Genomic DNA, 11,239 nt, shown 5'->3' with positions numbered 1-11,239 from the left:
CAATGCTGCAATCCCTTCTCCTCCATTCTCCTCTCCTCTTTGGGCACACATGTACATGTACCTGATGTGATGTACCAGATCCAGGACTAGAATCGTGGTCGACTACGTGAAGTCCAGCGACATAACCATTATGCCATCTACTGGTCCCATTTGCCAATTTTTTTTTAAAAAAGAGTTATTTTATTTAAGTTTATTTATTTATTTTTTAATTTCACTAAAGAGGGAGAGAGAGAGGCAGAGAAAGGGAAAGTGAGAAAGCAAGCTGCCAGGTCTGGGACATGAACTGCAGTCAGACATGTGGGAGTCCAGCACCCTCAACCACCACACCATCTGCCAGCCGCATTTGATAATTTTTAAGGAGTGTTTTCTGGACTGTAGATTTTCTGCAAGTAGACTTTTACTTTATTGTTACCGAAATTACAGATATCCAAGATATGCACTTTATCTAGTTTTGTTATAGCTTTTATAATATCACCTAAAAGTGGATGGTCAGTATTGTAAATTAGTTAAATATTTACTCAGACTTAATATCGCATAAGTTGATTTCTTTTTACAATATTAACACTGTCCCTCATCTCCTTCTTCCCTCCAACATATCACATATATTTTACAAAAGTTATGATATGGTAAACTGCTGCAGATAAAGGTGGACATATCAAACAGATGATACCAATGTCAAGACATGAAATGATACTCCAAATCCATATTTACTTTTTGGTTCTTAAAGCTTTTCTTGTTCTTATTGGAGCAAAATAAATCCGCATAGTTTTCAAGGTCATTTATAAGGTTCTAGATAAACAGCTTATATTTCATACTTCAAAGGAGTAGAAAGATAATTTTTTTCTACTTTGGAATTTAATTATCTTTCTTTTTCAAAATCTACAAGTTATAAAGCAAAATAATATATATTTTCTTTTTATATTTTAATTGCACAGATGTATATTTGTATATACATGAGGAGAGGTCTTCAAAAAATTCATGGAAACTGTATTATGCAAAAACTGTGAATTTCAAAATTTTTTGTATGAAATAAACTCATGCTTTAATTCCATTTTTCACAAACTCTTTGAAGAGAAGGGAAAGGGTGATTAAGAGAGCCCTCAGACCCTCTGATACCACTGTGTATGAAGGCACTTCTAGCTACCTGGGGATCTAGCACTCTGCTTTATCCCAGGCCCAGTGAAGGGAAGTTCCTAAAATCCACAGGACTGCATAATTCCAGAGAAGGCTCTTGCCCAGGATAACTCCGCTTCCCAGGAACCAAACTGCTGCAGGGCTGCACCATTTTGGGAACAAAACAACTGCTAGAGTGGAACTGGCACCAAGGACTGATGCTCCACATGTCTTACAACTCCGAGAACCTACCAAAACCCTATTAGGCATGCAAGTTCATACAGCTGCCATTTCAGCTAGACTGAGCAGTAGCGCCATTACCCTGGCATCCAAACTCACATATTATTGTACTATCTGGGACACAAGAAAACCAACACAGTAGGAGGACTGCTCCAAGAAACATAAATAAACATAAGAGCCTCATAGCTGAGCCTGGCTCATGCCACAGCTTGTATAAGCACATGGTTTCTGCTCCTGTGGAGACCCTTCAGCCTTGGTTTCCATAGCCCCTGATTAGCCCTGGGTCCAGTACATTCTGTGGCTGGAACACACATTCCCTCCCCACTGTGGGAGTCATCCAGGTACTCTCAGGATCCCAGGGCAGGCAACAACTCCAGTGCAAAAGTCCTATCCCCCATGGGAGCCTTCCAGACTTTGTTGGCTGCCTGCAGGAACTCAGTTCAAGTGGAAGTTTCAGCTAAAGAGCCCCTCCGTACTCCAGGAGCCTTCTGAGTACTGTTAGCTGCTCCCAGAAATCCTTCATGCAGGAGCACCAATGCAAGAGAGCAAAGCCATTGAAGAAATCTTCTAGGCACAGTTGGACTATGCCAGGAGCCCAGCATATGCAGCAGCTCCAGTGCAAAAGCCTCTGTCTTATGTTGGAGCCCTTCAGCTATACTTATCTCTGCTTTTGACATGAACTGAGCAGTACACACTGCAGCTCAACTGCACAGGCCCCTCCCCAATGTGGGAACCCTCTAAGAGCTGTTGGCCACTGCCAGGAGCCTAGCTCAGAGAGAAGCTCTAACAGAAGGGCCTCTGCCCTCTATGGGAGCCTTTCAGGATTTTTAGTCCTCTACTACTGACAAGTGCTACATTTTGGTATGCACAACAGTTAAAGCACACAGCTCTTACCCAGTTTGGGAGCCCTTCAGATTTGGTTAGCCCATACCCCTGAACAGTGCTGAGCCCAGCATCCATGACAGTAATAGTTATAGTTCTCCAGTCCCTTTCAGGTTGGCTGTTTTCATACTACGATAGCAGAGCTGAGTAGTTCCAAAAGAAATTATACAGCCTGCAAAGCTTCAAATATTTTCTACTTGATCTTTTACAGAGAAAATTTGCTCCCTATGTAGGATATACTTAAAGTCATCTTTCAGTTTAGGGATTCAATCTTTGTTTTGGAGAGTTTTTTGCTATAGGACATATGTGCTTGCCAGAGAGACAGAGAGACAGAAAGTGAGAAATCACCCCCCAGGGGTATGGCCATGTTGCAATACCTTCTCCTCCATTCTCCTCTCGGGATCTTGGGCATGCACGCATATGCACCCGGCATCAGTTTAAGCCACCAGGTCCAGGACTCGAACCGTGGTTGACTACATGGGAGTCCAGTGACATAGCCATTATGCCAACTGCTGGTCTCAAGATGAAGCAAGTTTAAAAAGCATGTGTATGTATGTATATACATATAACAGTCTGTATAATTGCGACATTTATCTTTGTAATTACTTGTGATATTTTAAAAAAATTTTTTTCATTTTTGTTTAAAAATGACTTTGTAATAACTTGACTGCAAATCCTTGGTGGGATACACCTTAAGGACAAAAAAATTGCAAAATACACATATCTCAATTGTTTCTAGTAATAGTATTGATGGAAATGGTATGATTATTCCGAGACTTTTTATATGTGGTGGGTAAAAGCACATAAGTTATATGGTCTTTCAGATCCAGGATTCTTGTAGAAGAAAAGACTTTTTAAAGTTTATTTGAGAAAGAGAGAGAGAGAGAGAGAGAGAGGAGAGAGAGAAAAGAGAGAGAGAAAGTGAGAGAAAGCAAGCTATTCCCTCCAACCCTCCAGCCAGCCAGGACCATGGGAGTGTGTGCATGCTTCTGGCATGTTTTAGGTTGATCCAGGATCCAAACTGTAGTCTTCCATGTGGCTCCAGCATTGCAGAGAGCTACCCTACTGCCTGATCCATCACAACTGGTTCAATTTCTTCTATCTTTACCTCCTAATTAGAAATTCTTTATTTGTGAATTTGAATAAGAAATATAAATGTGAAATTATGATATATTTGGTCTTAACAAATATTTGCCTACATTAGAATGTTTCATATATTTTCAGACAGAATAAACAGAATGTTAAAGATGAGTTTATGGGGCCAGGAGGTTGTGCAGTGGTAATGCACTTGGACTCACATGAAAAAAGTTCTGAGTTCACATCCTGGGACTTCCCTAAGCCTGCTGGGCATGTGCACTTGAGCCTGTGATCCAAGTTACCTGAGAATAGGGGTGGATCACGGTGTGAGGACCTTGTTGAGGGTCTCCATACTAACATTTAGATGAAATAGATAAGTAAACTTAAAAAAATGTGTGGCTTGAATCTTTAAAAAAATGAACAAACAAAATATCTCTTCCTAGTCGTGGCATGGTGGTTAAAGTGCCAGACTCCCACATGGTTGACTGCATTTCAAGTCCCAGACCTGGTGACTTGAAAATCATGTTGGGTGCCTTTGCATGCATGCCCAAAATCTCGAGAGGAGAATGAAGAAGGGACTGTGGTATGGCCTCCTCCCTGAGAGGTGCTTTCTCACTTTCGCTCTCTTTGTCTCTCCCTGGAGAGTGCAAAAACTTGAAAAAAAAGAAAGAAAAACATGCTGGGTGCATGTGGATGCATACTCAAAATCCCATAGGGAGGCAGGCCGCGCAGGCCCTGCAAATGCATATTATGCAAAAAACTATGCATGTATTTCAAAAACTTTTGTACCAAAATGAACCTGTAATTTACTTCCATTTCTCTGTGACGTTTTTGAAGCCCTCCTTGTATATAATGTTTTGGTAATTTTTAAATTTATTTTTGCATCATTACTTTTCTACTTTTTCTCTTTTCAGCTGTTGTTTTGGAATTATCTTTTTTATTCCTAGTCAGTATTGGTCCTGATTAAATAGAACCGATGATTAGCAACAGAAACGATAATTAACATCATAGGTATTGCAGTTGATTTAGCTTACACAATTCTCACTGAAAAATTAAAGTTGAGTCAACTTTCTGTTCAATAAATAGGTGCCAATATTATTGTGCCTAGATCAGCTGCAGAGAACAGCAGAACTTTCATTGAAATTTTAAACATTTCTTTGAAGAAATGTAATAGGAGATAACATATGACTTTACCAGTATGATCCTGAAGTCAAAGAACTATTAAAGCAATGGCTATCAAGAGGTGGAAGTGGTCCAATCAAAGCAAAAGTGGACTGGTAAAGAGCACAGGCCATTGCAACGTTTTTTCGGGATGCTCAAGGGATTTTGCTTGATGACTTTCTGGAGGGTCAAAGAATGATAGCATCTGCTTATTATGAGAGTGTGTTCAGACAGTTGAAGCTTTAACAGAAATATTCCTAGGAAAAACTACCAGAGAGTCTTTCTCCACCACAATGCCCCTGCTCATTCCTCTCATCAAACAACGGCAATTTTGTGAGAATTTCAGTGGGAAATCATTAGGCATCTACCATACAGTTCTGATTTGGCCCCTTGTGACTTCTTTTTGTTTCCTAATCATAAAATGAAAATCTTAAAGGCCATCCACTTTTCTTCAATTAATACAATATATATATAGTCAAATTCCCAGGACCCTCACTTCTTTAGGAATGGACTGGTATCATTGCTTCTAAAACTATCTTGAACTTCATGGAACTTATGTTGAGAGATAAAGCTTACATTTAACATGTTTATCCTATTTTTTTTTCAGAGAGTACATGAGAGAGAGAGAGAGAGAAGAGAGAGAGAAAGTACCTCCATGGGAGACAACCATGCTGCAATCCCTTCTCCTCCATTTCTACCTCCCTATGGGATTTTGAGTATGCATCCACATGCACCCAGCGTGTTTTTCTTTCTTTTTTTTCAAGTTTTTGCACTCTCCAGGGAGAGACAAAGAGAGCGAAAGTGAGAAAGCACCTCTCAGGGAGGAGGCCATACCACAGTCCCTTCTTCATTCTCCTCTCGAGATTTTGGGCATGCATGCAAAGGCACCCAACATGATTTTCAAGTCACCAGGTCTGGGACTTGAAATGCAGTCAACCATGTGGGAGTCTGGCACTTTAACCACCATGCCACTTGCTGGCCTCAAATTTTAATCTTCTAATTATATTTTTCCAGGAAATTTTTGATGTCTCCGCATATATGCAATTATGACTTCCTAGTCTATACATTCTACATTGTCCCTGATTATCTGTACTTACAGTTTTTCTCCTAAGTTCCATTTTATCTCATACTAATACTGCTTCCCCCTCTCTTTTGGTTAGTATATATCAGGTATGTACTTTGCTATTACTTTATTTTCAACCTTCCTATGTAATTTTTGTGTCTCTTAAGTGTGTCCAGTGTGTAACTCGGTTATTTTTTAAAATAGAGATCTGAAAGTTTAACATGTTTGCATTTACTAAAATTACTAATGTACTCCGAATTAGTTCAGCTGTTATTTTGTATTTTCTCAGTCATGCTTTTCCTTTTCCTTTTCATTTTTTTGGCTTCCACTGCCCTGACCAAGTTTTCAAGGCTTTAAAAGTATACATTCTATACCTATTCTCTCAGTGTGTCCTTTAATTTCTAACCCACGTATTTAAATTTATAAAGCTTACAGTTCATCAGTCTCTACCCTTTTCCATAAAGATACAACAAGCATAGAGTGTTTTAATTCTTATCTTCTCACCTATTTTACTTTAAATAGTATTTAAATTTTAATTTGTCTCAAATTCCACCAAATTACTCATTAACATAATTCTTAATTTTTACCTCATATATTTATTTATAATTACCAATATCTTATCAACTTTGCTTACTCTGGTTTCTTGCATTCTGCTACAACCATTGGCTTCATTTTTCTTCTTTCAGATTATTTTCCTTTTAATCAGTATATTAAGGAGGCATTCATACATTTCAATACTTGCTTAAATTCTGTTAATCAAAATTTAAGTATGTGTACATACAATTGAAAACATACTTTAAAACATACAATTAAGGCTATTCATCATAATCTGCTATCCTACCAACATCAAATTACAGTTACTTTGTAGCATAAGTGGTTTAAAGTAAACCTGTAATACCTAATAAATACCTTTCTATATCACACATGCAAATTACTTCTTCATGTAAAAGGTTGTTTCACTTTGTAAGTTATCCAACTCCCGAAGTTACTACTCAGGGGCTTTTCATGGTACAAAGAGAAGGGGTGTGGGAAGAGGTGGGAGTAACCAGGCTTTGTCACATATATACATACATACATACATATATATGTGTATGTGTATATATTTATATTATTTATATTTATATTTATATATATATATTGAAAAAAAGATGGCAGAATGGAAGGGAATGCAATTCTAGAGTTGTAAGTCTTCAAGAAGCAGCACATTATGATAAACTCCTTTAGAAAGGTATCATTCTATCACTGATGACACAGGCTAAATATAGTATACCATCCATCTTCAAATTGAGGCAACACAATGAGTCTCACTTAATACAAATAACTATACAGACCAACACACACTTTCCTACAAATTGTTTTTTTCTTCTCCTGATTACCAGTTATATATAGGATTTTAATTTCATAGCTTGACAATGAAGGATCATACACTGAAGTCCATACATATACCTGGCATTTCAGTCTGAGCTCATCCATGTGCATAGCTGAAATCAGTGACAAGAAATGGCTTAACAAATGTTAGGGGAACTTTGTAGATTTTACAGCCATTAAAACTGTGTCTTGCACACTGAAGTCATCATACTTACAAGGGCAAAATCAGAGCTTTTATATTTGCATTTATTCTTCATCTAACTTTTAAAACACTACTACAGATGGATATTAAAACAAAAAAAATAGCAAGTAGTGGCCATATTATGGTTCTTCACTCATCCACTATTGCATAGAAAATGCCAGCAATGAGTGTTATTTACTGTCCCCATTAACAGGTTTGAAACTGAACACCACCTCAGCGATGATGTTCATCATTCTCATAGGCTTCTCCATTGTAGAAGAGCATATTAGATGGTGGTGCCATCTTTCCTGATTCGGATCAAAGTCCACCAGTTCTACCGGGTACATTTTATTGGTCTCTTTTATTTCCTTCCTCTCAGGTAGAAGTTTTTCCAGCAAAGAGAGTTTATCAGGAGACAGAAAGTCATTCTCAGGGAAGTTCACCTTAATTTCAATGATTAGGCGACCGTTTTCATATAGTCTAAGATAAATTGGCATGCCTTCATTTAACACACACTTGATATCTCCATGCTTGACAATCTAACCTGGATTGTTCTGTTGTAAAGAGTGGAAACTGGCTTTTGAAAGCTATACAGCGTTTCAACCAGCTGTATGTCCATGCACATGAAAAGGTCTTCTCGTTGAGTCAAAACAGCATGATCTTTCTGATACAGTACAATGATAATATCTCCTGGCTCCAGTCCTGGTTCTTGGTCTCCTTCCCCATGGAATGTTATCTTCTGGCCATCTTTCATGCCTTTGTCAATATGAACTTCTAGAATCTTCTTCTCTTGAACTATCTTCCTTCCATTGCAACTTTTCATCTATCTTTAGGACTGATCTGTTCCCCATGGCCTTGGCACTCCATGCATACAGACTGAATTTGCTGATCCATTCCAGGTCTTATCTGATGAATTCTTATTTGCATCCCAGTACCTCAGCAACTGGAACAGCACTCTACTGCTCCTTTCTTACCACATCAACCTTCACATTTGTCACAAATCAATTTCTTTTTCAGGGCCAATTTTCTTGTTGCAGCATCATATAAATCTTCTAAGGTTACTGACAGCTGATGCACAATATTTTTTACCTCTTCTTTCTCTCTGCATCCTTCCTCCTCCTCCATAAAACACATCAAAGATGTCCACTGGGGAGTCAAAATCACCACCTGCTCCACCTTCTTTAATTGCCTGCTCTCCTTCTTTGTCATATAATTCCCTTTTCTTCACATCAGAGAGAATTTCATAAGCATGAGAAATCTGTTTAGACTTCTAGCCTTCATTTGGATTCTTATCAGGGTGGTACTTCAAGGCGAGTTTCCTGTAAGCCTTCTTCAATTCTTCCTAGGTAGCATTGGGTTTGACCCCCCAAAACATCATAGTAATTCCTTTCTTTCATCATTTTCTACAACCAGCCAGCGGGCTGAGGCCAGCATGGGGGAGCAGGAAGGTGCAGGAAGCTGTGCACAGCTCAGGCAGTCACTGCTCCTCATCTTCTGACCAAGGGTTTTGGAAAGTTCTCTTTCAGAATTTTTTAGTAATTCTTCCTTCAGAATTTATTGAGACTCTTTAAGTAATAACTATCCTAGTCTCTAAATTCCAGAAAATATCTTTTATTTATCCTCACGCCTGTTTGATTACTCAGAAGATAAAGTTCTGCGTTGGAGATTATTTCCTTTCAACACTTTGAATCCATTATTTCACCGTTTAATGCATCTATTGTTACTGATGAGAAATCTTTTAATGTAATTACATTTCTTCTGCAGAAAAATTTGTGTTTTATCTGACAGTTTTTAAGATGTTTAACTGGGAGCAGCAGATGGGATAATGGCTATGTTGCTGGAGTTCCATGTAGTCCACATGGTTCGAGTCCTGGACCCATTGGCTTTGAACTCACTCCAGGCAGTGTATGCCCCAAATTCCAAGAGAATAATGGAGAAGAAGGGATTATTGCATGGCCATCCCCCCTGGGGGAGTGATTTCTTGCTTTCTGTCTTTCTTTTCTTTCTGGGGAACTTGATAATCTCTTTCTTAAAAAAAAAAAGATGTTTAACTTAATTCTCTGCAGGATTTAATTACTTGTTTATTTTGCTATATGATAGGTGTGATTGTCAGAGACAGAGACAGAGAGAGAAAGTGAGAAATCACCCCCAGGGAGGATGGCCATGCCACACTCTCTTCTCCTCCATTCTTCTCTCTGGATTTTGGGCATGCACACACATGTGGCTGGACTGAGTTTCATGACACTGGGTCTAGGACTTGAACCATGTAGTTGACCATGTAGGATCCAGCTGCTTTAACCTCCATGCCACCTGCTGGCCCAATCCTCTCCAGTTTTTTTTTTTTTTAATCTCTGGCACTTTTTATGATGTTTAACTGTCTTGATGATCTACACGTTCACTATTATATATCTAGACGTAGATTTATTTTTATTCTCTTCAGGATTCACTGTGATCCTTCAAATAATGATTCATATGTGTATCTTTAATTTGGAAAAATATCTTTTCAAATATTGTTTCTTCCTGATTATCTGTATTCTGTCTTTCTAGTACTTAAATAGAAAGTTAACTTTTCATCCTATCCACCATGTCTCTCAACTGTTCTTTCACCTTTCCAGTCTCTTTACCACCCTCTGGTGTGATTTCCTCTGTGTCTCCAAATGTACTAATACTTTCTTCATTTGCATTTGTCTACTCTTTGGCTCCTCAGGTGATTAGTGTGTGCATATATGTGTACATCTTTCCCAAATATCACAGTTATTTTTTGATATTGATCTCTCTTTTTTTTTTTTTTGGAGAGGTTTTTGCTATAGGGTGCATATGCTCACCAGAAGGACAGAGAGACAGAGAAATAGAAAGCGAGAAATCACTCCTTGGGGGGATGGTCACGCCGCAATCCCTTCTCCTCCATTCTCCTCTCGGGATCTTGGGCACGCACGTACGCGCGCCCGGCGTGAGTTTATGTCACCGGTTCCAGGACTCGAACCGTGGTCGACTACATGGGAATTCAGCGACACAGCCATTACACCAACTGTTGATCCCATATTGATCTGCTCTTGACTTAGAGGTTTTATTCATTCTCTTAACTTGTTAAGCATTTATTTTAAAGCATCTTTCTGAGTGGTCTAGTTCTCTTGTTCTTGGAGTACGAATTCTTTCACATGTTACATCTAATCACATTGCCTCAAAGGAGGTCATTTCTTTGGAAAGTTTGTAATTTTAAACCATTGATTTATTTTCTGTACATTTTATTTTTCCATTGCAAACAACCAAACACCCTAGGTTATAAAGAATCTTCCTTTAAGGTAGTTTTACACTTGCATTTGTCAAGATCTTAGGGTCTTGATATTGGACCAGATATTAGTGTTAATTCCTTAGCTCAGTGTCCTTACCAATGCAGTCATGTAAACTGTGACCATCCCTCCATGCTGCACAGGCCTGGGATGCCACATTCTCTCAGGCAACTCTTTCCTATCCAATTCCCAGAGGATACAGGAAGCTCTTTGATACATCCCTATGACTACAGGCATAGTTTTTCTGGCTTTCCATAATTTTATATTAGTTCTACCTCATGTGCAGGAGGCCTGTAGTATGGTCTTTTCTCCCCATTCATCCCATAATAATTAAGGCCTTTTTCTAGTTGCAAAATGCCAATGACCTTACTCAGCTTACTCACTACTAAATTTAAACTCCTTTGGCAGTCTGCAGGTGACTTAAGTGGTTAAGGCAAGGGATCCCACATGGCTGGCTATGTGGTTTGAGTTCCAGATCAGGTGTCTTGAAAATGATTTCTTTTGTGTGTGTGCCTGAAATCCTGAGAGAATAATGGAGAAGAGACTGCAGCATGGCTATCCCCCCCGGGGGTGATTTCTCACCTTTCCTCTCTGTCTCTCTCTTTTGAGCACATGTGCCCTATTGCAAAAATCTGAAAAAAAAAAAACCTCCTTTTTAGTCTCTTGCACTAGGGGATTTTTCAATTTTATTTTGAGCTTTGTTAATATATTTATATTATAATTTTTTTCCGTTATTTTCTTTCTCTCCTCCCCTCCTTTTTTTGATGGGGGCAGATTCTAGATCTTATTGTGGCTTTTTTTTTTTTTTTAAATCTGCCAGAGGGCACATGGGGAGAGAGAGAAAGAGAGAGAGAGAGAGAGAGA

The 11,239-nt window shown here is 38.7% G+C and overlaps 1 protein-coding gene across 1 annotated transcript in view; it reads right to left on the bottom strand.

Moving 5' to 3' along the window:
• Positions 1-353: 353 nt before the first annotated feature.
• The window catches only part of RADX (RPA1 related single stranded DNA binding protein, X-linked), a 56,981-nt gene continuing 46,095 nt past the window's right edge, over positions 354-11,239 (bottom strand). The window contains 2 exon segments of the mRNA XM_027765752.1: positions 354-475; positions 8,175-8,307. Of these exon segments, the coding sequence (XP_027621553.1) occupies positions 354-475; positions 8,175-8,307 (255 nt within the window).

Source organism: Tupaia chinensis, unplaced genomic scaffold, assembly GCF_000334495.1.
Source record: "Tupaia chinensis unplaced genomic scaffold, TupChi_1.0 Scaffold139696_1, whole genome shotgun sequence".
NCBI classification, from domain to species: Eukaryota; Metazoa; Chordata; class Mammalia; order Scandentia; family Tupaiidae; genus Tupaia; species Tupaia belangeri.
Note: the sequence above shows the minus strand (reverse complement) of the source record. Positions and strands in the feature narration are given on the sequence as shown.